General features: G+C 45.3%; 1 protein-coding gene across 10 annotated transcripts in view; it reads left to right on the top strand.

Moving 5' to 3' along the window:
* Positions 1-26755, top strand: part of LOC121287207 (DNA (cytosine-5)-methyltransferase 3B-like) — a 335867-nt gene that overhangs the window by 67720 nt on the left and 241392 nt on the right. For 6 of the 10 annotated variants that reach the window (XR_005945160.1, XM_041204868.1, XM_041204871.1 and 3 more), the window contains exons 3-4: positions 4594-4708; positions 18595-18695. Coding sequence is in view for 9 of the 10 variants with exons in the window: in XM_041204868.1 (XP_041060802.1) it covers positions 4594-4708; positions 18595-18695 (216 nt within the window). In the remaining variant the exon portion in view is untranslated. The other 4 variants (XM_041204875.1, XM_041204874.1, XM_041204873.1 and 1 more) reach the window with 4 other exon arrangements.

The raw sequence follows: 26755 nt of genomic DNA, 5'->3' as shown, positions 1-26755 counted from the left end.
CCCATCTATCTGCTGCCCTTGTCCTTCCAGATGGTAGCGATCTTGGGTTTGGAAGGTGCTGACGAAGGAGCCTTGGTGAATTCTTGCAGTGCATCTTGCACATAGTACTCACTGCTGCTACTGTGCGTCGGTGGTGGGGGGGAGTGAATATTTGGCAATCTCTTCATTGCCTCCACCAATCACTGGCCCTTTGTTCAGCTCTACCAGTCCCACCCCCCCTACCAGTTTATATTTCACCACATTTCTATATTTCTTTAGTTCTGATGAAGAGTCATATGGACTCGCAACGTTAACTGTGTTCCACTCTGCAGATGCTGTCAGACCTGCTGAGTTTTTCCAGCTATTTTTGTTTTTGTTTCAGATTTCCAGCATCGGTAGTATTTTGCTTTTATTTCACTTAATCTCTCTCATGGCGTTCAAATACATAGTAATTTACTTTAGCCACATTCCTTTTATCCCTGTCTGGTATACATTTTTTTATTAAAGTAACAACGTCTAAATATAGCTTTATTATACTACTGATTGTCAATAGTCCATACATAGCTTGCTGAATTGCACACTTGGTACTTTGAAATGTCACACTTTGTCACAGATGTACAGTGATTATTTTAAACCAGGTATTTCATGTTGTCTGTATGATCTTAAGCCAGACATTTACTTAAGCCCTCAAATTAACCTCAGACATTTTCAATCAACTACAATTACTTAAATTTATTATTTAGACCATTTCCTCTTCAGTGTGTAATATAAAGATCTTTGGCAGAGCAAGGGTTAGTTCGGATAAAAGCAAAAAATTGCGGATGCTGGAAATCCAAAACAAAAACAAAAATACCTGGAAAAACTCAGCAGGTCTGACAGCATCTGGGGAGAGGAATACAGTTAACGTTTCGAGTCCGTATGACTCTTCAACAGAACTAAGGAAAAATAGAAAAGAGGTGAAATATAAGCTGGTTTAAGGGGGGGAGGGGGCGGGGTGGTGGGACAAGTAGAGCTGGATAGAGGACCAGTGATAGGTGGAGATAGCCAAAAGATGTCATAGACAAAAGGGCAAAGAGGTGTTGAAGGTGGTGATATTATCTAAGGAATGTGCTAATAGGTGACATTAAGGGTAGAAAGCAGGATAATCAAGGTACAGATAGCCCTAGTGGGGGTGGGGTGGGAGGAAGGGATCGAAATAGGCTAAAAGGTAGAGATAAAACAATGGATGGAAATACATTTAAAAATAATGGAAATAGGTGGGAAAAAAAACTTTATAAATTGTTGGAAAAAATGGGGATCGGAAAGGAGGTGGGGATGGAGGAGAGAGTTCATGATCTAAAATTGTTGAACTCAATATTCAGTCCGGAAGGCTGTAAAGTGCCTAGTCGGAAGATGAGATGCTGTTCCTCCAGTTTGCATTGAGCTTCACTGGAACAATGCAGCAGGCCAAGGACGGACATGTGGGCATGAGAGCAGGGTGGAATGTTGAAATGGCAAGTGACAGGGAGGTCTGGGTCATGCTTGCGGACATACCGAAGGTGTTCCACAAAGCAGTCACCCAGTCGGTGTTTGGTCTCTCCAATGTAGAGGAAACCACATTGGGAGCAGCGAATACAGTAGACTAAATTGAGGGAAGTGCAAGTGAAATGCTGCTTCACTTGAAAGGAGCCTTGGACGGTGAGGAGAGGGGAAGTAAAGGGGCAGGTGTTGCACCTTTTGTGGTTGCATGGGAAGGTGCCGTGGGAGGGGGTTGAGGTGGAGGGGGTGATGGAGGAGTGGACCAGGGTGTCCCAGAGGGTATGATCCCTGTGAGCTGCCTCCAGGAGGGGCTGGGGGGTGGGGGGTGGGTGAAGGGAAAATGCGTTTGGTGGTTGGTGGTGGCTTCATGCTGGATTTGGCAGAAATGGTGGAGGATGATCCTTTGAATGCAGAGGCAGGTGGGGTGATAAGTGAGGACAAGGGAGACCCTATCATGGCTCTGGGAGGGAGAGGAAGGTATGAGGGCGGATGCACGGGAGATGGGCCGGACACGGTTGAGGGCCCTGTCAACCACCATGGGTGGAAAACCGCGGTTAAGGAAGAAGGAAGACATGTCACAGTAACTGTTTTTGAAAGTGGCATCATCAGAACAGATGCGATTGAGGCGAAGGAACTGAGAGAATGGGCTGGAGTCCTTACAGGAAGCGGGGTGTGAGGCGCTGTAGTCGAGGTAGCTGTGGGAATTGATAGGCTTGTAATGAATATTGGTAGACAGTCTATCACCAGAAATTGAGACAGAGAGATCAAGGAAGGGAAGGGAAGTGTCAGAGATGGACCATGTGAAAATAATGGAGGGGTGGAAATTGGAAGCAAAATTAATAAACTTTTCCAGGTCCAGACGAAAGCATGAAGCAGCACCGAAGCAATCATCAATGTACCGGAGAAAGAGTTGTGCGAGGGGGCTGGAGTAGGACTGGAACAAGGAATGTTCCACATACCCATAAAGAGACAGGCATAACTGGGGCCCATGCGGGTACCCACAGCCACACCTTTTATTTGGAGGAAGTGAGAGGAACTTAAGGAGAAATTGTTCAGTGAGAGAACAAGTTCAGCCAGACGGAGGAGACTAGTGGTGGATGGGGATTGTTCGGGCCTCTGTTCGAGGAATGAGCGGAGAGCGCTCAGACCATCCCGGTGGGGGATGGAGGTGTAGAGGGATTGGACCTCCATGGTGAAGAGGAGGCGGTTGGGGCCAGGGAACTGGAAATTGTTGATGTGCTGTAGGGTGTCAGAGGAATCATGGATGTAGGTGGGAAGGGACTGGACAAGGGGCGAGAGAATGGAGTCAAGATAGCAAGAAATGAGTTGACGTTTCAAGTCCTCATGACCCTTCAACGGAACTGAGTGAAATTAGGAGACGGGTGAAATATAAGCTGGTTTAAGGTGGTGGTGGTGGGGGGGGAGACGGAGAGAAGTTGGGGGGAGGTAGGGGGTGTGGTTGTAGGGCCAAGTAAGTAGTGATAGGAGCAGATAATCAAAAGATGTCACAGACAAAAGAACAAAGAGGTGTTGAAGGTGCTGATATTATCTAAACAAATATGCTAATTAAGAATGGATGGCAGGACGCACAAGGTAGAGCTCTAGTGGGGGTGGGGTGGAATAAGACTAACCAGGCATAAAAGGTACATTTCCATCTGTTCCTATTCAGATGAAGTTACATTGTTTCATAGTTTGCCATTGTGAGATTTGAACTCTTGATCTTAGGGTTACAAACCCAGTACCATAACCACTTGGCTATTTAGGCCAAGCCTATCCTCACTGGTGTATGAGAAACCTGGCCAGCCACTGTTTAATTAGAGGTTATCAGCCTCATATCCAAATCCCGTGGGACCGCATTGGCTGCCCACCCCTTGTCCCGCTTTTGCAAAACCTGGATGTGGGTGATTCGGATGTGGGTTGGGGTTGGGTTTGAAATTTTTAATGTTTTCACATCTCATCCGACTCCAACCCACTTGTTTTTGGGAGTTATGAATCAGCCCCACGAATGCATTGCTGAACCTTAGATTTGCCTTCCACCGCCTAACAAACCTCCGATTCCCCTTCAGTGTAGCTGGATCAAAGGATCCCTCCATTCTGCCAAACTCCTGTCTTTCCACTGCAGTACATTCAAACTGCAGGGCCCCCACACCAATTCTGACAAATCCTGGGACTGTTTCCTAGTGCAGGCAAAGCGCAGAGCTGCCTCAAAAGCAAGCTAATCTCCAGTCCCTTCCATCAGTACTGCTTTAACTCCAATTGGTACATATTGCATACCACCTTGCTATGTATTTTCCATTTTAGAACCATAAGGGATTATAAATTAGATACATTGCTAAAGGAGTATCTGTATACCTGTATGGAACCAAGTCCACATGTTTGTAGTTTTCATAGAATTACAGACACAGCCATGGAATTCAACCTCTAAATCGAAACAAAAAAATCCTGCAATACCATTCTTGGAAGTCTCGGACTATTATTGATTTCCCAGATTTTTCTTCTCCAATTGAACTGGATTTTTAAACTTTTTTTTTGAACTCCCATGGGAGTACATGATTCTGGGTGAGTCAGAGAGCATGTGGAGTATAATTATGCATCATAGTTGTGTGGGAGAGGCTGGACAGACCAGTGGCTGTTTTCCTGTCTGTCATTGTTCATATTTAATCAAAATGCAACTTGACTGATTCAGTCAAAAACCTACCAACTGGATCAATGGGAACAAGCGACACCACCCACTTCACAGAGTCCCAGCCCAAATCCAAATCAGAGCGGAACAGACAGTACTGCAGGTAAGAATTGTAGAAACACATCGTGTTATATTCCAGTGCTTTCACACTTCCTAGATTGCAATAACAATTTCAGGCAAATTCGTGGCCCCAGTGTTATCTCTTACATGAACCAAAAATCCATTGCTTGAATTATGCCACAAATGGGAGGTAATTATTCTTAACTAGCTTTGAATTTTCCGGTTTCCTAAATCGGTCCCATGTGTCAAATAAATTCTGACATTAAAGAGGTAATTAAGAAAATGCACACATTAAATAAGGAATTATCTGTTTTAAAACTTGATTTTTTTCTTATCTGACTTTATCTTCACAGCCTGTAGTGAATGGAGAAAAAACCTACCAACTGGATCAATGGGAACAAGCGACACCACCCACTTCACAGAGTCCCAGCCCAAATCCAAATCAGAGCGGAACAGACAGTACTGCAGGTAAGAATTGTAGAAACACATCGTGTTATATTCCAGTGCTTTCACACTTCCTAGATTGCAATAACATTCCGACGTGATGAAATGTTAATTTATGATGCATAACCTTGGCACCAGTTTCACTGAGGATTGTTGCAGGTTCTACTGGTCCTAGATTTTGCTGTTGATAGTTTGCAGCTTCTTTGGAATGAATGTTTATTGTTGCTCATTCCAAAGTAGTGCTGATAAGAAACAAAAACAGAAAATCCTGGAAATAATCAACAGGTATGGCAGTATCTGTAGAGAGAGAAACGGAGTTAATGGCTGGATTAAGTGGAATCCCGCCAACAGGTCCGAGAGCTGGGACGCAGCCCACTTTGACAGTCTGGAGGACCCAGGGCCGCAACTCATCAGCCGGGGCAGTTGCCCCATTAAGAAGTGATAGGGCTGTCAGCCAGTTGGAGGGTGGTAGCTCAGCAGCTTCTTCAGTGCAACTGGTAGTCAGGCAGGCTGCTGGCAAAGGGAGAGGTGGGCAGGAGCTGGTGAAGTGAAGCGGCAGCATTGCCGTGGGTCCCCCATTAAGCTGGGGGTCCCCACCATGGGCCAAAGAATACCCAAATTGGAGAGTGCCTCCCAAGTCCCTGGGAGACCTCCAGGATTCACTGGCAGTGTCCCCATGTGGCAGCCCCTGCCACCATCACTGTTAATGCCAGTGGCATTGTGAAGAAGCCCTTAAATGGTCAATTAAATGCCTCCATTAGCCTCTGGGTGGGAGGGCCACCCACCACTTACGTCGCCACTGGCAAGATGACGTTGTGGCGTGAAGAAGACAGGCTCGCTACCATTCACCTTTCCTCACTATTTTCTTGGTCCCTTCACCCCCTAGCCCATCCCCAGAGGGCTAGTAAAATCCAGCCCAATGTTTCAGGTCAGTGAATTTTTGTCAAAACTGAGAAAAGTAGTGTTGATGCATCTCTCATTTAGGATTACTTTGGATCAACATGGTTGGCTGTTTTTTGTGTATCGTACGAAAGGTGCTGCTGCTACTGTTCGTTTTCTTCAATTATTTTTACATCATATTTGCATAAAGTAAATTTTCTTCTTTTCTCAGCAAACTTTCATTTTGTTTTTTTACATATTTTAATTTTGTAAGGTGCGGTGATCTTTATTTTGAAGGCTATCTGTGATATAGTTCCATTCTCTGCATGCCATTTTTTTTCCTTGCATCTGTTCCATTTCAAACATGGGTTGTATTGTTCAATTATTGTTTTTTTTTGCGGTTCAGTTATTTTTCCTTTCTTGTTCCAATTTTACATGGATCTCTTAGACACTCTGTTGCTACAATGTTGAGTTTTTTTTAAGCCGATTTTTGATATTGTATGTGTGAGAAGTTCCCTTAATCTGTCAAATCTCTTCTCCCTTGGAGTTACTTTTGCTGAGATGGTATTTATTGTGTGACCTGTCCCACGCTTGCTTCCCTAGCAGGGAACTTTCAATGTATCCCTTGATTCAAGCATTGTAATTCGCCAGGTCACAGAACAGTAAAATGCCTACCGTACAAATACATTGTAAGTTTTAGATCGTTGAATGAAACTGCTAAGCTGTACTTCAGTAATCAAGAACAGATAAATCATTTCACATCTTGGTAAATTTGTTGACAAAAAGCAATGTTTTCAGAGTTGGAATAGCTTCAATTTCTGAAATTCTGAACTTTGTTTCTTATGTTGCCATACAAAGTTATAGGATTTGAGAAGATTGTGAGGTTGAGCAATGAATGAGATTTTGAAGCCTCCTTTACACCATCCATTAAGGTGAAAAAAATGGCCTGTTAAATGTGGAGACAGTAGTGAATATTTCATAGAACTAGTGATAAAGGTTATCTGGGAGCTGAATGACCAGGCAAAATAGGCCCATGAGCTCTAACCTTGCTCATTTTTGAATGAAGTATGGAGAAAAGCTAGCAGTAGAAATATGCGGATTATTCCCTTAGAAGCAGAAAGCAAGAAATATAGGGTAAGAAGTTTTTTGTGCTCACTGCTGTCAGGCGTGCTTGGTGGTGTAAGTGGGCAATATGGTGAGAAGGCCAGAAATCGCTTTTACGACATCGTGAAACCAGTTTGCGATCGTCCTCTCAGCCCGTCGATGGCAGGCCACATTCCTTGCCATCGGATGTCAGGAACCTTATTGTATTACATCTACATATCATTATGAGGTTAGCCTGCCAGAATCGTTCCCCACCCGCTAGATTGTCCGCCCACGCCGGTATGATTGTATGCAGAACACGTCTTGACAAGTGTGACGTGCAAAAATCGGAACTTACTGCCAAGGCCTTGCTCACATCGCGGACACCCGAGGAGCAGAAGATGCTGGAGCTCGACAGCAACAGCACACTGGAGGAACATCCCTGGCATGCTGGGTGGATTCTCATGGACATGGATCTGCTGCAAAGAAGCTCATGGAAGGTGGAAAGTCACCGTTGAGGGTCTGCTCACAGCAGATGATGGTCAAGGGGCTGGAGAGGAAGGTTCAGCTGTGCTTGGGAGAGAAGGATGCTCTGGGGTTTGGGAGAGGAAGGTCTAGGATTGACTTGGAGAGGAAGAGGAAGATGTGTCAGATGGAGTGAGGTTGGGAGAGGGGAATGAAGGTGTCAGGATGGGGTGAGGTTGGGAGGGGGAATGAAGGTGTTGGGGAGAGGTTGTAGGGGAAGGGAGTATGGCGGGGGAGGAAGGGGTAATAGGGGAGAAGATGGCAACCGGGGAGGTAGTTGCAAGAGGCATGGAAGATGTAAGGGAAGGAGCTCGGAGGGAAGAATGAGTGTAGGGGGGTGGGGGAGTAAGGTTGGAGGAAGAAGTAAAGTGTCTGAAGGAGTCAGGAAAGGGGAAGGAATAAGGGTGGAGGAAGGAGTAAGGCTGGAGGAAGGAGGGGGAGGGGTTTGGGGGGGTCGGGGGGGATGTCCAGGTGAACATGCAAGGTAGGGCTCTGATGAGTCCATGACTGAGGGCAGAGTGTGGCGGTAGGGTGGGAGGGTGAGGGATCGACGGTAGCATTAAAGGGATGGTGAGTGTGGCTGGGGGGCACTGGGAGGCAGATACGGACCCTGGGGGTGGGAAGGAGGAGGTCGGGAAGTGAATGTGGATGAGGGTGGGATTTTTGGGAAGGAAGGGAATGTGCATGTTCACCAGGACATTCCTGAAAGAGAAGGGCTGTGGCTAGTAGGTTACAGAGGGGGTTAGAAGGTGATAGAAGGTGGGAGGTCAACAGTGGTGGGAGAAAGGAAATGGGTGACTGGGGGAGGAGGTAAAAGAGGGAAGCGTATGATAAAACGAATCACGACCATGCTGTTTAAATTGAAAGTGAAGCAAGAGTCGTGTTGGGCGACTCTTTGTGCTGCATGGGAGTGTGATCATTGAGTGGGCAGACATGCAGATCAGCTCAGACGGCCAACTGAAAGTGAACGCCAGCAAGCCGCATTGAAAAAGCTGAGGACAGTGAGATGAGTGTGATATGGGAAGCCTCCATGTGAGAGTACTTGCATGAGGCTCTGAAAACCTTGCCACACACCCATTTCTCCCTTGAAAATCACTCATTTGCCAGCTGCTCCCTCTGCGGTGACAGAGGACAAGGTCGAGGGACTCACAGGGAAAGGATACTCGGAGGGAGAGGACAACCTCTCAGATTACTGCGTGGATGACCCCGGGCTGTCCAGCTGCCCCTCCACCACCTTTCGGGTGCCCGGGGGCCCGGCCTGATTAGTTGAGGGGAAGGAGCACCTGGAGGGATATCAAGGTGTCCTGTTTCCCTCTCATGTTGCCACTGCAGGAACTCGCCCATGGCCCTTGTGATGGATTGCAGGTCTGTTGTCATCTTCACATTTTGCTGGACCCAGGTCTCCATGGCGACCGCCATCCTCCCTCTGGAGACCTCCATATGCGCACATATGGGCACCATTTCATCAGAGAACAGGCAGATGCACTCCTTCAACTCATGTGCCACTCTGCTGAGGATCTCCAACAGCTCTGCAAGATGTTCCCAAACTTTCTGCTGACTCTCCAGGTTGAGTTGGAAGGCCAAATCCAGAGGCTCATGATCTGACTTGGATCTCTCAGATGCCTCTTCTCCAGCAGTCCTTCGAGTGCCTGCCTCCTCCTGCTGTGGACATGTGTCCATGCAGTAACCACCAGATTGTGAACCCTGCTACCACACTTAGTGCAAATCTGGGGCGATTCCACTCATTGTCCAGAACTTTAATGTTGAACACAATCATGAGGTTAAGCAGCATTTGTGGAGGGACCTGATATGTTAACGTTTCGGTTTTGGATCTTTTCTCAAAGCTGTAATTTATGCACAATGACAAAAAAAGTGTGGATTTTAGGAATCTGAAACAATAATGGAAAATGTTTGAAATGCTTAGCAGGCCTGGTAGCATCTGTGGAGAGAGAAGTAGTGTTAACCTTTCAACTTTGTGAGCTTGTGAGTTTCTTGGAATTTAGGACATAATATGATCCAGCTTTGGGTATTGAAAGGCCTTGGGTGCAGTCTGATTAAAGTTATAAACCCTAAGGAATTTATCAATCACAGAACAATTAAACAAAGGATAAATCTGACCAATTATAAATAAAGCTCTTCAACAAACCCATTACAGAGGTGTTGCATAAGATTGGAACTGTTTCTAAGGTGAGGACTTAATTGAGTAATTTTATCTCCCTCATCATTATAATTCATGGGAATTAAACTGAAATAGACCTAAAAAAGACTTTCTGCTAACACACATTCCTACAGGATCAAAATCCTGTATAGGCAATCAAAATGAAAAATATTCTGAAGTCCACACCAATGACAACATACAACATTGTATTGCCAAACATGCATGAAAAGCAAACATACAGAAAAAAAATAAATTGTATACAGGGGAAAATATTACAGAATTACGTAGATAAAACAGGAACAGGCCATTTGACCCAAGAAGTCTGTGCGGGTGTTTATACACACATGTCTCCTCCAATTCTATCCACCTCATCTTAGATTTTCAGTATATCTTTCTATTCCTTTTACTGTGTACTTTTGAAAGTATCTAAGCTATTTTTGCCTTATCACTTCCTATGGCAGTGAGTTCCACATTCTAATCACTCTCAGTAAAGAAATGCATCCATATAAAGGGAAATCATGTTTGACAAATTTACTAGAGTTCTTTGTGGATATAACAAGCAGAGTTGATAAAGAGGAACCGGTAGATGTAGTATATTTTGATTTCCAGAAGGCATTCGATAAGGTGCCACATAAAAGGTTATTGCACAAGGTAGGAGCTCACGGTATTGGAGGTACTGTATTAGCATGGATTGAGGATTGGTTAACACACAGAAGACAGAGAGTTGGGATTAATGAGTCTTTTTCAGGTTGGAAAGACCTACCTAGTGGAGTGCCACCAGGATAAGTCCTAGGGCCTCAATTATTTACTATCTATATTTATGACTTGGAAGAGGTGGCAGGGTGTAATGTATCCAAATTTGCTGACGATTCAAAAATAGGTGGGATAACACGTTGTGATGAGTACATAAATCTGCAAGGGGATATAGGTAGGTTGAGTGAGTGTGCAAAAACTTGGCAGATGGAATTTAATGTTGGAAAGTGTGAGGTCATGCACTTTGGGAGGAAGAATCAAAAGGCAGACTTATATTTAAATGGAGAGAGTCTCCAAAAAAGTGCAGCACAGAGAGATCTGGATGTTCTTGTGTCTGAAGCACAAAAAGTTAGCATGCAGGTGCAGCAAGTAATTAAGAAGGCAAATTGAACTTTGGCCTGTATTGCTAGGGTGTTAGAGTTTAAAAATAAGGAAGTCTTGTTGCAACTGTACAGGGTGTTGGTGAGGCCGCATCTGGAGTACTGTGTACAGTTTTGGCCCCCATATTTAAGAAAAAATATACTGGTATCGGAGACAGTTCAAAAGAGATTCACTAGGCTGATTCCTGGGATGAAGGGGTGGATTTATCAAGAACAGCTAAACAAGTTAGGCCTTTATTCATTAGAGCTTAGAAGAATGAGGGGTGATCTTATTGAAATGTACAAGACTCTGAGGGGGCTTTATAGAGTAGATGTTGAGAGATGTTTACACTAGTGGGGGAAATCTCGAACTAGGGGACATAGGCCAGAATTTTGACATTGGCGTACGGGAATATGCCGATGTGTAAAATGATGCACGATGATGTCAGGCATGCGCCCTGACATCATCGAGTGTCATTTAGATATTTCGTTTGGTGGGTGCACGCCGGAGGCGGCTGTGCGCCCACCGAACTGTCAAAGGCCTATTAAGGCCATTAGGGAAGTAATTTGGATAATCAACATCGCTGCCCATCCAACCTTATGGTTGGCGGAAGGCGAAGAGCCCAAGTGGCCTTTGCATTTTTCTGGAAATCTCAGCCACGGGCAGGATGAGGTTTCCTGAAGGTTTAATAAAATCAATAAATAAATTCTGCTAAATTGACAAACATGTCCCAGCTCATGTGCCTCAGGGAGATTTCTGCGCTCTTCCTCCTCCACCTGCCCGAACAGGTAGTGTTGAGCTTTACCAGCCATGCGTCACGTTGGGCGGGCCTTAATTGGCCTGCCCATATAAAATGGCGGCGCACAGCCGATCACGGGCCTGCTCCAGACCGGCCCACGCGACATGTAGAAAATTCTACCCGTAGCTACAGAATAAGGGGGCACTCATTTAAAACTGAGATGTGAAGGAACTTCTTCTCTGAGAGTAGTGAATGTCTGGAATTCTCTACCCCAGAGAGTTGTGGAGGCTAGATCACTGAAAGTAATTAAAGAGGAGGTAGATAGATTTTTGAAATATCGTGGAGTTGAGGACTATGAGGAACTGGCACGAAAAAGGAGTTGAGGCCTGGGACAGATCATCCATGATCTTATTGAATTGCAGAGCAGGCTTGAAGGGCCGAAGGTCCTGCTCCTGCTCCTATTTCTTGTGTTCTTATATTTCCCATATTTTGGATTTATTATTAACTATCTTATATTTTTGGCCCTAGTTTTGGAATGTAACTCATTTGGTTTAACAGATACTTCTGATTGGCAAAGATCAGCTAACTTTCTCCCCAAAGCTACATTACATAGAATTAAATAGGATACATGGCACAGAACAGGACATTGCACCCAATCACTCCATGCCAGCATTTATGCTCCCCTCTAAATCTATCATTGTAACCATTTATTCCCATCACCCTCAGGTTTTTCTAGTTTTCCCTTCAATGCACCGATACTATTTGTTTCAACTTTCCCCATTGGATAAAGAGGTTTCTTCTGAATTCCCTATTGGATTTTTTGGTGACAATCTTATAATGATAGCCTTCAATATGCACATCTCCACAGGTGGAAAATTCTTTCTGTATCCACTCTATCAAAACGTTTCATGATTTTAAAGAGCTCTATTAGGTTACCCCTCAGCTGCCTTTCTTTCCCAAAGGAAAATAAACCCAACCTGCTCATCGTTTCCTGATGCATTTTTGTATCATCCTTATAAATCTTTTTTGCACCCTCTTCAGTATCTCTATATCCTTTTTAGAATATGGCAACCAAAATTATACCAAGTATTCTAAGTGTGATTTAACCGAAGTTTGATACTGGTTTAACGTAATTTCCCTACTTTTTAATTTCTGTCACAGAATCACACAGTGCAGAAGAGGCCCTTTGGCCCATCGAGTCTGCACCAACATGTGAGAAACACCTGACCTACCTACCTAATCCCATTTACCAGCACTTGGCCCATAGCCTTGAATGTTATGATGTGCCAAATGCTCATCCAGGTACTTTTTAAAGGATATGAGACATCCCGCCTCCACCACCCTCCCAGGCAGTGCATTCCAGACCGTCACCACCCTCTAGGTAAAAAAAGTTTTTCCTCACATCCTTCCTGCCCCTCACCTTGAACTTATGTCCCCTCATGACTGACTCTTCAACTAAGGGGAACAGCTGCTCCCTATCCACCCTGTCCATGCCCCTCATAATCTTGTACACCTCGATCAGGTCACCCCTCAGTCTTCAACTCCAGAAGCAACTCCATTTTTCAACAATGATCTCAGCAATACAAAGACATAAAAGGACACAATGAGTTGAAGTCATGGGAGAAGATACACCAGTACCAGGAAACAAATGATTCCCGGAAATATCCTTTTCCTGCAGTCAGGAAGATGCAAAGCTTTGCAGGTCAGGGGGAAATTGGGGCAGTGGAATTTGTTTTGGATTGCTCAGCCAAAAACCTAGCACAGGCATATGACTAACTAGGTAGTTTTGTGCTGTAAGCATCTACGGTTTTTAGTCTGCTACTGGAATATTTCTTATTATAAGATAATGGTATAAATGTGTCCTATCTCCTGACAGAAATCAGATAACGGCAAAAGTCCGGCTGTTTCAATAATATAATTGAAATATTAGATTTCAAGGTCCATTTTTCACAAAGAGCCTTAAGATCAAAATTATCTTTTAGATAAAGCACACAGGTGATTTTACATTTTTACCACTACGATTTTCATGAGACTAGGTGCTGTATTACATGTTGTTCAATGAGAAAAAATAGGTGATAGATTAAAGGTGAAAAATTTCAGGACAGGAAAAGAACAATGAAAAGTATTTACCTCAAATTGTGAGATTCAACCCGAGTGAATCTAGGATGCAAATACGTTGATTTTTAAAAGGTGGGAATGCAGGCAGAAAAGGCCTTAAAAAAAACTGGGGATTTATTTTTTATACGTAAGTATATTTAACATAAAAATATATAAATTATTTTGAATTTATTCAAGATATTGATTAGCTCACAACTGGAGTATTGTGTGCAATTGGCAACCTTTTGTAAGATGGATATTAAAGCTGTGGAAAGTATACAGTGAACATTTACTAGAATGATACCAAGAATGAAAGGTTCTAATTATGAAGAATGACTTGATTAACTGAGATCTTTTCACTGGAGTAGGTTAAGGAGGTGGGGAATCTGATATTTTTTAAATTGTGGGAGGTTTTGAATAGGTTCATTGTGAAAGATTGTTGGTGAATTGGTAATAATGAAGCTTACACTCAGGATTTCTATTAGAATAATGAAAAGGAGAGTTAGGAGAATTTAATTTTTCACACATAGGGTTATTAGGACCTGCAGGGCGTTACTAGAAGCAACTGCTGTGGCAGCCACTACGGGCAGGATTTTGCCAGCCCCAGGATAGTGGGCTGAGAAAAGGCGTGGTCAGCAAAATAATGGAAGTGTTCTGTGATGGTTCTCCAATGCAGTCCCTCCACTGGAGCAGTTTCCTAGTGGCCGAACCAGTTACGGATTGGCTGCCCACCGAATGGACACGGGTAGTCTATTTAAATAATTAAAGGCCCTATTAAGGGCAGTTTCCCCAGGCACCGGCATTTTGTCAACAATGGAGTGACTTGCTGCCACATGGGGAAGCTGCCAGCTTCGTGGAAGACCTGGGGTTCATCAGAGCTGGAAGATCCAGGGCCCAAAGAGAGGGCTGTGGGGAGGGAAGGCACCCCCACCCATTGGGCCACCCGGTGGGGCTTGCCTGCTTAACCTCTTGGAATTTTAATTTAAAATTTACCTATCCGACCTCTCGTGTTCTGAGCTACCTCAGCAGCCCCAGCGATCTGAAGCTTTAGAGCTGTCAGCCTTACAATTGGGCCAACAGCATTTAAATCCTGCCTGCTGTCCTTAATTGGATGCTGAGCCAGGAGGCAGCCAATTAGGAAGCCGCCTATGGGAAAATAACTGAGCTGATACCAGTGCCAGCAATTGCGTGGCCCCCATTTCGTCCTGATGCAGAGTCCTGAAGCTCCTGGTGAAAGCCTGGCCCATAACATTTTTATAGACAGTTGGTAAGGCTTTAAAAAATGTAAAAGTGTATACGAAAAGGGAAAGGAATTAGAGTTACTGTCGACCATTCCAGTTGAATCACCAACTTGGACATAATGAGCTGAGTGTTCTCCCTGAATGATGTAATTCCTATGATTCTGTGTCACATTAAATCGTATATTCATTACAAGAAATGAATATCATGCTTTGGATGAAATTAGTACCTACCACTCACAAACAGTACATAAATGTGGTTGCAGCTTCAATGCCATTAGAATGTCTGTGGTATACATTTTAGAGAGATAAACTTAAGCTAGATCAACAAAATATTCTGCTGTTATTCTTGCATTATTTAGATATAATTTAGAAAATACTGTGGTGCAATTTGACTTGTTAACATGGTCGAGTGCAAGATATAACTCAGCAGCTGGAACAAAGCAGAATTTATAAATATACCGCTTTAAAATGATGAAGGGCTCCGGTACTGTTTTTTCACTTATCCCACATACTGTGCATTGTAATGGAATATATCGGTGTTCATGAAATTCATCCTTCATGAGTAATGTGGTAATTAACGGATCTATGGTGGAACACGAGACAAAGAATTATTTCTGAATGCTTTAATTAGCTTGAGGCCCTCTTTTCACTAAAGGATCTAGTAGATCATTCATTACGTCCATTAGCAGGTAGAACCTGCAGCAAAGCACCACGCTGTAAATTTAACAGACTTTAGAAAGCAACACTCACAAATCTCATTGTGTCTATTGATTAATTAATGTACTCATTTATTTTTTAATGCCTGTTATCTTAGCATCGAAAAGCAACAAAATGATAGTTTGCTAGTCAAAAACAGTGCTCAGGGAGCAAGGATTGTTTCAGTTTATTTCAATCCAGATTTAAAGAAAAAAATACACTTACTAAGAGAGGCAGAAGCATGTTTTGCAGCTAATGAATCCCTTTTCAGTTATTAATTTGTGAACCTCTCAACTGATGTATCTCATATTATTTCATGTTAGTGAATGAATTTCCTGTACCCCAGCTGTTTTTGAGCTGGAAGGATCAATATATAAACTATGGAGTCTGTCTAGGGGATCCTTCTCAACACTGCATTTATTTTGCAGTTCCACAATAGAAAGTATGTGGTAATTCTTGACTAAACTACCTCAATTCTACTGCAGGGAAGTCTCACCAATTTTTTTTAATGGATGTGGGCTTCGCTGGCTAGGCCAGCATTTATTGCCCATCCCTAATTGCCCTTGAGAAGGAGGTGGTGAGCTGCCTTCTTGAACTGCTGCGGTCCATGTGGTGTAGGCACACACCTACAGTGCTGTTAGTGAGGATGTTCCAGTATTTTGACCCAGCGAAAGTGAAGGAACGGCAATATATTTCCAAGTCAGGAAGCTGAATGACTTCGAGGGGAACTTCCAAGCAGTGGTCTTCCCATGTATCTGCTGCCCTTGTCCTTCTAGGTGGTACCGGTCATGGGTTTGGAAGGTGCTGTCTAAGAAGCCTTGGTGTGTCTCTGCAGTGCGCCTTGTAGATGGTACACACTGCTGCCACTGAGCATCGGTGGTGGAGGGAGTGAATGTTTGTGAATGTGGTGCCAATCAAGTGGGCTGCTTTGTCCTGGATGGTGTCAAGCTTGAGTGTTGTTGGAGCTGCACTCATCCAAGCAAAGGGAGATTATTACATCACACTTCTGACTTGTGCCTTGTAGATTGTGGACAGGCTTTGGGGAGTCAGGAGATGTTACTTGCCACAGGATTCCTAGCCTCTGACCTGCTCTTGTAGCCACAGTGTCTATATGGCTGGCCCAGTTCAGTTTCTGATCAATGGTAACCCCCAGGATGTTGATAGTGGGGGATTCAGTGATAGTAATGCCATTGAATGTCAACGGGTGATGGTTAGATTCTCTCTTGTTGGAGGTGGTCATTTCCTGGCACCTGAGTGGTGCAAATGTTACTTGCCACTTGTTAGCCTGGATGTTGTCCAGGTTTTGCTGCATTTGGACATGGACTGCTTAAGTATCTGAGGAGTTGTGAGTATTGCTGTGCAATCATTAACCAACATCCCCACTTCTGACCTCATGATGGAAGGAAAGTCATTGATGTAGCAGCTGAAGATGGTTTAGCCGAGGACACTACTCTGAGAAACTCCTGGATCTCGCAATAATGTCCTGGGACTGAGATGACTGACCTTCAACAACCACAATCATCTTCCTGTGTGCTAGGTATGACTGCAACCAGTGGAGTTTTTCCCCCCGATTCTCATTGACTCCAGTTTTGCTCGGGCTCCTTGATGCCACACTCGGTCAAAAGTGGCCTTGATGTCAATGGTAGTCACTCTCACCTCACCCTGCGGGTTCAGCTCTTTTGTCCATGTTTGAACAAAGGCTGTAATGAGGTCAGGAGCTGAGTGGCCCTGGTGGAACCCAAGCTGAGCGTCAGTGAGCAGGTTATTGCTAAGTAAGTGCCACTTGATAGCACTGATGATGACTCCTTCCATAACTTTACTGATGATCAAGAGTAGACTGATGGGGCGGTAATTGGCCAGGTTGGATTTGTCCTGCTTTTTGTGTACTGGACATACCTGGGCAATTTTCCACATTGCTTGGTGGGTGCCAGTGTTGTAGCTGTAGCAAGATCTGGAGCACAAGTCTTAAGCACTATTGCTGGAATATTATCAGGGTCCATAGACTTTGCAGCATCCAGTGTCTTCAGCCATTTCTTGATATCATGTGGAGTGAATTAAATTGGCTGAAGACTGGCATCTGTGGTGCTGGGGATCTCCGGAGGAGGCCAAGATGGCTCATCCACTTGGCATTTCTGGCTGAAGATTGTAGCAAATACTTCAGCCTTATCTTTTGCACTGCTGTGTTGGGCTCCCCCCTCTTTGAGGATGGGGATATTTGTGGAGCCTCCTCCTCCAATGAGTTATTTAATTGCCCGCCAGCATTCACGGCTGGCTGTGGCAGGATTGCAGAGCTTAGATCAAATCTGTTGGTTATAGAATCGCTTAGATCTGTCAATCACTTGCTGCTTATGCTGTTTGGCATGCAAATAGTCCTGTGTTGTAGCTTCACCAGGTTGACACCTCATTTTTAGGTATGCCTAGTGCTGCCCCTGGCATGCCCCCTGAACTCTTCATTGAACTAGGGTTGATCCCCTGGCTTGATGGTAATGATAGAGTGGGGGATAAGCCAGGCCATGAGGTTACAAATTGTGTTCGAGTACAATTCTGCTGCTGCTGATGGCCCACAGCGCTTCACAGTTGCCCAGTCTTGAGTTGCTAGATCTGTTTGAAATCTATCCCATTTAGCACGGTGGTAGTGTCATACAACATGATGGAGGGTATCCTCAATGTGAAGACGGGACTTTGTCTCTACAATGACTGTGCAGTGGTCACTCCTACCGATACTGCTATAAACAGATGCATCTGTGGCAGGCAAGTTGGTGAGGATGAGGTCAAGTGTTTTTTTCCCTCTTGTTGGTTCCCTAACCACCTGCCACAGACCCAGTCTAGCAGATATTACTGACTGAACTGGTCGAGTCCTAGTGGTTCTACCGAACCTTTGAGGCTTTCTGGCGATTTGACACAACTTGAGTGACTTGCTAGGCCATTTCAGAAGGTGTTTTAAGAGTCAACCACATTGCTGTGGGTCATGTAGGCCAGACCAGGTAAGGATAACAGATTTCCTTCCCTAAAAGACATGGGTGAACCAGATGGGTTTTTACGACAATCGACAATGGTTTCATGGTCATCATTAGACTTTCAATTCCAGAGTTTTATTGGATTCAAATTTCAGCATCTGCCATGGTGGAATTCAAACCCAGGTCCCCATAACATGACCCTGGGTCTCTGGATTACTAGTCCAGCGACAGTGCCACTATGTCACTGCCTCCCCTGGACAAATATATAGAGGTAACAGCAAAAAAATGACTTCCAGCTTCTTACAGCCCAGTTTCTAGCCTGACAGCGATTCAAGGAGTTTCAGAAAGATCATGCTTTGTTACTCAAGTTTTAACTCGCTTCAGGTTTTAATCCTTTAAGAGGGCTGTTTTATCTTTCACAGATTCTGACATGGAGATTATATCTAATGAAATCAAACAAAGAAGAAAACATGCAGATGGAAGGCCGAAGGGCAAACCGAGGTGTCAAGGTGGCTGTGAAGAGGTAAGTTTCCTTTTGAGTTTTACTTCTATCCCAAACATTTCCAGTAATAGCTGTAGGTGGTCTACAAAGTCAGAATAAATAAAGCAAAAAAACACTGGACTTTATTTATATCCTAATTTATCAATTTAATCTTAAAAGGTGTATCATTTAGAATATATATTTAGAAAAGAATTTCCTACTTGCAATCATGGAAAGAAAATGTGAAGTGCACAGCAGTGCCCATAGAATCCAGTTTACAAAAAAAAAATGTTCTGAATAGTTTGAGTTGTGAACTAAGATTGCAGAATTAAAGCTATCATCATTATTCTGGAAGATATGATGAACTGAATTGCTGTGATCATTTTGCATCTGTACTAGTAGGATAGCCTACATCTCAACAAACCTGGGATTGCATTGTTGCAAGGAGTAAACTGGAGCTGTGGAAAAGGGCTTAGATCAATGTGGCAAAGAAAGGTTAAAGCATGAGAGTTGACGAGGCTGCTTGGAAGTAAAGCAAAGCTTTAAGCCATGAGGAGGTAGAGAGTTGAAAGAGCCCAACCAAAAAAGAAAAAACACAAAATTGGGCTCTGGAGTGCCATTAGTTTCGGTGATACAGGAACCAGTTACAAACTTACGAATTAGGAGCAGGAGTAGGCCACTCGGCCCCTCGAGCCTGCTCCGCCACTCAATAAGATCACGGCTGACCTGAATGTAACCTCAAACCCACATCCCTGCCTACCTCCGATTATCTGTTCCTCCCTTGTTAGCCAATAATCTATCTAGCTCTGAATTAAAGATATTCAAAGCCTCTGCTTTCATCGACTTTTAGGGAAGAGAGTTCCAAAGACTCACGACCCTCTGAGAGAAAAAAAATTCTCCTAATCTCTGTCTTAAAAGAGCAACCCCTTATTTTTAAACAGTGACCTCTAGTTCTAGATTCGCCCATAAGAGGAAACATCCTCTCCACATCCACCCTGCCAAGACCCCTAAGGATGTTAAAGGTTTCAATTAAGTCACCTCTTACTCTTTTAAATTCCAGTGGATACAAGCCTAACCTGTCCAACCTTTCCTCATAAGACAACCCACCCATTCCTGGTACTGGTCTATTAAATCGTCTCTGAACTGCTTCTAATGCATTTACATCCATCTTTAAATAAGGAGACCAGTACCAATACTCCAGATGTGGTCTCACCAGTGCCCTGTACAACTGAAGCATATCCTCCCTACTTTTGCAGTCAATTCCCCTCACAATAAATGATAACATTCTATTAGCTTTCCTAATTACCTGCTGTACCTGCATACTAACCTTTTGTGATTCATGCACTGGGACACCCAAATCCCTCTGAATCTCAGAGCTTTGCAATCTCTCACCATTTAGATAATAAGCTTCTTTTTTATTCTTCCTGCAAAAATGAACAATTTCACATTTGCCCACATTATACTCCATTTGTCAAATCTTTGCCCACTCACTAAAAATATCTATGTCACTTTGTAGCCTCCTTACGTCCTCTTCACAATTTACTTTCCTACCAGTTTATTTTTTTAAAAAAAGGTGGATGGTCTGCTCCCAACCATTTCCAGTGTGACTTGCAGTAATCATTGTGAAGGATGATAGTGCAGACGTGTGTGATAAGTATGCAGAATGGTCAGTTTGTGATGTCAATCAATGTGTAACATTGATTTAATACCTGACCTGCAATTTTATACTTCTGTGCTCCTCAGCTGAACAAGGAACCATAGCCTCCACCTCGCAGGCGTACACACAATTGCTATTTAAAGGATCAGTATTTAATTTGCATTTTAGGTGCTTTTGATATTTACTCGCTACTGCCAAGTTAATGGAAGTACTGTGTCATTGGAGGGGCAGACAGATATCTTTAAGTCAGACGAAAGTAATGCTGGATCCTTTGGAAGAAGTTGTGTGGTTTTAAAATGTTTCTGGCTACACAACTTTTCCCAGTCATGGGGGCTAGAATTACAGTTCCATTTGGGCTGTAGCATGACAGAGATGGAGCAGATGCAGTAGAGAAGAGAAGTGTGGAGGGAGGAGGAGGAGGAGGAGGGCTCTCCGCAGGGAATCTTACCCACCTAAGGTCTTCAGAGAGCACTTCCACCTGCACCTCAGCCCAGAGCAGTGTTTGTGGCACCTGCACTTCACCAATGAGAGTGGTCGCAAAGCAATACCATCTGGTCAAACTGGACCTGCAGTCTCAGAGCAGGGGGTAGGATGGCGCTGCCTGTGGCTGTCACAGTTAATGTGGCCTTCAATTTCTACACTAGCATATCCTTCCAGGCTGGATTCAGTGAGATCGCCAACATATTGCAGTTCACTATCCATTACTGTATCCGGGAGGTGACAGAGGCTCTGGATGCCAGGAGACAGGACCACATTGTTTTCTGTCAAAGCGAGGAGGAGCAGGTATGTGGCTTTGCCAGGATAATGGGCTTCCTAATGGTGCAGGGAGCCTTTGACTGTACTCACATGATCTTGCAAGCACCATATCTCACTAGGAGGATGTACCACAACTGCAAAGGTATGCCACACACTCAACATCAGAACACAGACATCATGTTGGTGAATGCGTGCTCTCCTGACAGCAGTCATGATGTTTTCATCTTGCACGATTCTGCCATTCCCACCATATTTTAGTCACCACATTGAATTAGAGGGTGGCTGCTCGGCAACAAACATTACTTGCTGTAGTTAACGACTTCCCTCTATGACCAAACCATTCTTGGTCAGTGCTCCCACACTGAGAACCATGCTGCAACTGGGACTGTCATGGAGCAGGTCATCAGCAACAGAAGTAACAGTCCTGCTACCTGAACCAAGAGAGGGTGTTCCCCTGTACTTGGCATATGTGCCTTCTGATTTGTGATGGTCTGCTGCATCCTCCACAACCAGGTCATCTTACTATCTCCCCTTGCTTCTGAAGGTACATCTGGGAAACAGCCAATCGAGTCCATGACCCAGGAGCTCCAAACAAGCCTCAAAGAAACCTCTGAAGAGGAATCTGGAGGTACCCTCCTTTAAGTCCTGTCACAGTGCTCACCTACACCCTCCAGCAATGCAAAGACACACACCTCTGTGGGACCTAGCTTTAGAGTACCCTTGGGATTACAATCTGGTGAGCACATCGCACTGTCTGATCCACACGGCGGCAGGGACTTCTCAGGTCTTTGGCACTCAGAGGACTGCTGGATGTCAGAAATCTGCTGAGTGAGTCAGATGATGAGCCTCTGAACTTAGCCATACCTCAGTTGTTGGAGCTGCTAAGGCAAGCTCGGGAACATCAGGAAAGGATGTCTGCTGCACTCCTCAGATTACAAAGCACAATGGAGGAGCCCGTCCATCTTCAGCCTGAGGTGATAGCGCTGGCATGCCAATGCACCGAGGTCAACACCGGTAGGCTGGCAGCCGCCATGGAGACCTTGGTCCATACCGTCACTCCTGCACTGCAGCCTGGGCTGAACTCCATCGCTGATGCCATAGTTGGCCTCCAATAGTGTTAAAGCGAGAGGGGTGTGGGGCAGCCCGATCTCACTGCAGCTACCCCTTCTCCTCAAGGAGTTAGCCATGGGCCCTTGAGCACCCATAGGGAGGAGGATCAGCAGGTGCATACCCGGGGCCATCCACCCAGGTGACTCCAGGAGTGTCCAGCCGATCCAGATCCCCTCTTCCAGTTCCAGCTCTGCAGGCCGAGGAGAGTAGCATTGCGACACAGCAGTACCCAAGCAGGCCAGCGCCCTCCAGGTCTTTGCCCTCCAGAGCATGCCTGCCAAGGTCATCACAGACAGGGTGGAGCAATCAGTAGGCTGCCTCCACCTCCACTGTGGCTGTCTGGGGAGCACCAAGACGCAGCAGCAGGGTTAGGAAAGTTAAGAAGATGTAACTCTTTCGAGTACAAGCCCGTTTCCATCTGTTTCAGATGAAGTTACATTGTTTTCATAGTTTGCCATTGTGAGATTTGAACTCTTGATCTTGGTGTTACAAACCCAGTACCATAACCACTTGGCTATTTAGGCTTGCACAGCCTGTGCACAGATGTTAATCACTTGTACATAATATTCACTGTTGGAAATAAACTCCCAAGCATGTCTCCCTGCCGATGGCTCCTCCTTCTGATGAGCAGTGTTTGTGTCACTCAGATGTGAAACCTTTCTGACAAGGTAAAGGCAGGAATCTCAGTCCAGGGTCTTTTTGCTGTGCTTTGTGCACCCTTCAGCCCAAAGTGATGGTCCAGACTCTCAATCCCTGGGCACATCACTGATGCCTGCATCTCAATGGTGTTTGTCATTGCTGCCAGAATGTCTGGACTAGTGTCACAGAGTACCATCATTTTCTCTGTTGCTCTCAGCACCTTTAAGGTGGGGCTGGCTTCCATCTCTTCTGCATCTATGATTACTGATGCTGTGCTCCTGAAGGGGTTAGGTGCTGAAGGCTTACAAAGGAACAGGTGCATTTAAAGTTTCACAGCTGCATCTCCATGATATGACCCTGATCACAGACCGCAAGCGAGCTGTCCTCGGTCAGACAGGAGTCAGACGTTCTCAGAGGCTATGTGAAGATCTATGGTGTCTCCTCCCTGCATGTTGTCATCATCCTCCACAAACCTAGCAGCTATGAAGGCCTCCTGAGCGCACCTGCCTCATCTGGCCAGTGCAATGGCCTCATTGCCGTCATTGTCGCCTTCGAGGACCTCTTCAACCTCATCCCCACTGATGTTCTCCTCACCACAGGAGACCTACAGCTCCTGCATCTCCTCCTCAGCCAGCTCCTTTCCCCATTGCAGCACTAGGTTGTAAAGGGCACAGCAGGCAACGATGATGCAGGGCTCCATCAGACCGGTCCAGGTGCTGGAACCTCATTTTCAGCATCCCAATGGTTTGCTCCACCAAGGTGTGAGTTGCAGCATAAGCCTCATTATACCTGTGCTCTGCTGCAGTCTGAGGCCACTGCACAGGTGTCATCAGCCACGTCCTCTGCAGGTAGCCCTTGTCCCTGAGAAGCAATCCCTGCAGCCTCTATGGACCCTGGAAGACATCAGGGATCTGTGACTGACTGAGGATGAAGGAGTCTTGGATACTCCCTGGAAACCAAGCGCAGACCTGCAAGATATGTTTGTGGTGGTTGTACACCAGCTGCACATTCAGTGAATGGAAGCCCTTGTGGATACCATAGTTGACCGCTGGTTGTGATGGAAATCTGAGCACCATGTGACTGCAGTCGATGGCACCCTGAATCTGTGGGAAACCTGAGGCCTGGGCAAATCCAATTGCTTTAGCATCCTGGCTTTCCTGTACCTGGGCGAAATGCACAAAGTTTTGTGCCTTCGTGAAGATGGCATCTGTGACCTCATGGATGCATTTGTGGGTGGAGGCTTGTGATATCCCACAGAGGTCACCTGTGGGGCCCTGAAAGGAGCCACTGGCATAAAAATTCAGTGCCAGGGTCACTTTCACGGCCACTGGCAGTGGATGCTTTCCATGTCCACGGGTTGCCAAATCTTGCAGCAGCTGGCAGATGTGACCGACCAGTTCCCTAGACATGCGCAGTCTTCGCCAACACTGGTTCTCGGTCATCTGTAGGAATGAAAGACGGCATCTATAGACCCTGGGTCTAGCTAGGCACCGACCAGCGACGGCTCGCTGTGGTTCTTCAGCGGTGTGTGTGGGAGCCCCAGCTGCCCGTCTTCCAGGGGGTGCTGCTCCCGTCTCTGCGCAGCCAGGTGCTCTGTCGTTTTCTTCTCCGTCATCTCTGCTCTCTGTACGCCATCAGGCATACAGCTGGTTCACCAGGCTCCATGCTCCTGAGGTGGTACTCCTGCAGGAAGAAAGAGAGAGATGCATGTGTTAGCTCAGGTGTTCTAAGAATCTCTCTTGATTAAGTCGGAAGGCCCCTTAACACATCCCGGAGAGTGCTGGCCATGACTGGGATGGTCAGAGTTTAGTGCGCTGTGTGGCTGCCTGAAACCTCACCCTCTTCTGTCCCACTCCATCTGATCGATTGGCTGTAACTTTGCCCATTGGACTGCGTGCTGTGCTCTCAGCTCAGGCGCAGGCATTCTTCTACTCCGCAGTGCAAGACTGCACTGTTAGCTGGAACCATAGGGGAGACTAGCCTAAAACCCAGAATGATGATGTTGCAAGAGGCTGTGAGCATCTCCACCAGTGACTGCTCCATGGCCAGCTTTCGCAAGAGATTACACAACATGTGCAGTCATCCAGCTGTTGTGCAGTCCACTAAAACGATCATTAGTTTGCAGTCTGTGTTCTAGGGGTGAAAAGCTCTGGAGCACATGGTGGCACTTTGATGTCTTTGCGATGCTTGAGGGGGCAGATAATCTAAGAGACCCAACTCCAAGCGTGTTAATGTGGCTGAGTCTGAACTGTCTCAGCTGTGGTGGAATGGTCACTTTACAAGGTTTCCCTGATGCGTGGCTGCTTCCCTCCCCCACACTCTGCATGTGCTTGTACACTACCATCAACCTTTGATCCCCCTCTCCCCAACTCGCCTCAACCTTGAAGTCCAGCAGGCGACCCTCATGAACGCTGTGCACTCACCTCTGAGTTCCCCTCAATGTGCCTTAAATATACTGTTGTGAAGCACGTCGGCTTGCAGTCACACCAACGTGCTCGGACGATCCAATGTGGGGGAATGATTCCGGGAGGCTAGACTTAATGATATGCAGATGTATTTCAATGAGGTTCCCGGCATCAAGAAACACGGCCCACCATCGACGGGCAGAGAGAACGATTGCAAACTGGTTTTGTGATGTTGTGAAACCGATTTCTTCTGCCCAAGATGTCTAGTAGTGTCCAAAAAGAAAATCATCATAAAATATAAGATCACAGTGAAGAATGAAAAGGTCAAACAGGTAAATTTGTTTCCTAGGAAGTATGATAACATCAGACGGTGTGTGATCAAGATAAGACAAAGGATTGATATGGCCACAGATGCAATTCCAAAATGAAAAAGCTTATGATCAACTCAAAATTAGCCATGAAAACAAAGCTGAGAATCCTGGAATGCTACATCTTACCAATTTTGACGGATGGAACGGACTGTTGGATGATCAGTGAAGCAATGAAAAGAAGAATTGAGGCTACAGATCTGTCATTTTTGAGGCAAATAATGAAGATGTGTTGGACAAGACACACTACCAATAATGAGGTACTCGAATAACCTGCGATGAAAAGAACTCTGCTGACCAAGATCAGGAAGAGACAGCTGGAATTTCTCAGGCACGTAATAAGAAATCATGATTTAGAAAGTCTGATGCTGATGGGAAAGATTGATGGTAAAAGAGACTGATGTAGATGCAGAACAATCTTTTTAAACGACCTCACAAACTGGATGGATATGTCACCAATAAAGATGATCCACACCTCCAGAACAAGATTAACTTGGAGGTACATGGTTGCCAATGTCCTCTCAGGGCATGATACCTGAAGAGATTAAGAGTGCTCCTATGCAATGGTACCCACAGGAGAGCTGGTTCAAGGCTGCTGACTTTCAGTGGGGGAGACTGCAGGACAACTGTGAGCAGCTCTGGCCATAGACAGCCCGACTGTGGACAGCACCATCTCTTCACAGCCAGCAATAGTTAGGGCTGGCTTGCTGGCAGGAAAGGCACTGGCTGAGTGGCAGGATGAATTCTGAGTGAGGACGTCAAGTTCTTGCTCCACGGAGCCACTGCTACTCCTCGAGGCAGCAGCTCACTAATGTGTTGGAGGACAGATTGCTGGCCTGCTGTGAGACCCTGCAAGCCCCTTTGTACACTGGTATCTGAAGCTGTGATGGCCACAAACCTGAGCTTTCACTGCAGCTCCCAGATGTTGGGTGGCTTTTGCTTGTGCTGTAATGGAATCTGAAATATTGCCCATCAGAGGCTGCATCATGTCTGGGCCAATAAGTGTAGTCATGGAGTTGGCCACCATTTCCACGCTGGAAAGGATGGGCTCCAAGCTCTGGGCAAAACCCTGTGCCAGGTTAATGCTGGACTCCTCCATTCTTTCTGGCAGGTTTCCTAATGCATGCAAGCATTTCAGTGAGTATACCCATCAGTCTTTTTCTATAG

This window comes from Carcharodon carcharias, chromosome 14 (assembly GCF_017639515.1).
Source record: "Carcharodon carcharias isolate sCarCar2 chromosome 14, sCarCar2.pri, whole genome shotgun sequence".
In the NCBI taxonomy this organism is placed as follows: Eukaryota; Metazoa; Chordata; class Chondrichthyes; order Lamniformes; family Lamnidae; genus Carcharodon; species Carcharodon carcharias.
The sequence above is the reverse complement of the archived record's forward strand: the minus strand, read 5'-3'. Positions and strand labels throughout refer to the sequence as shown.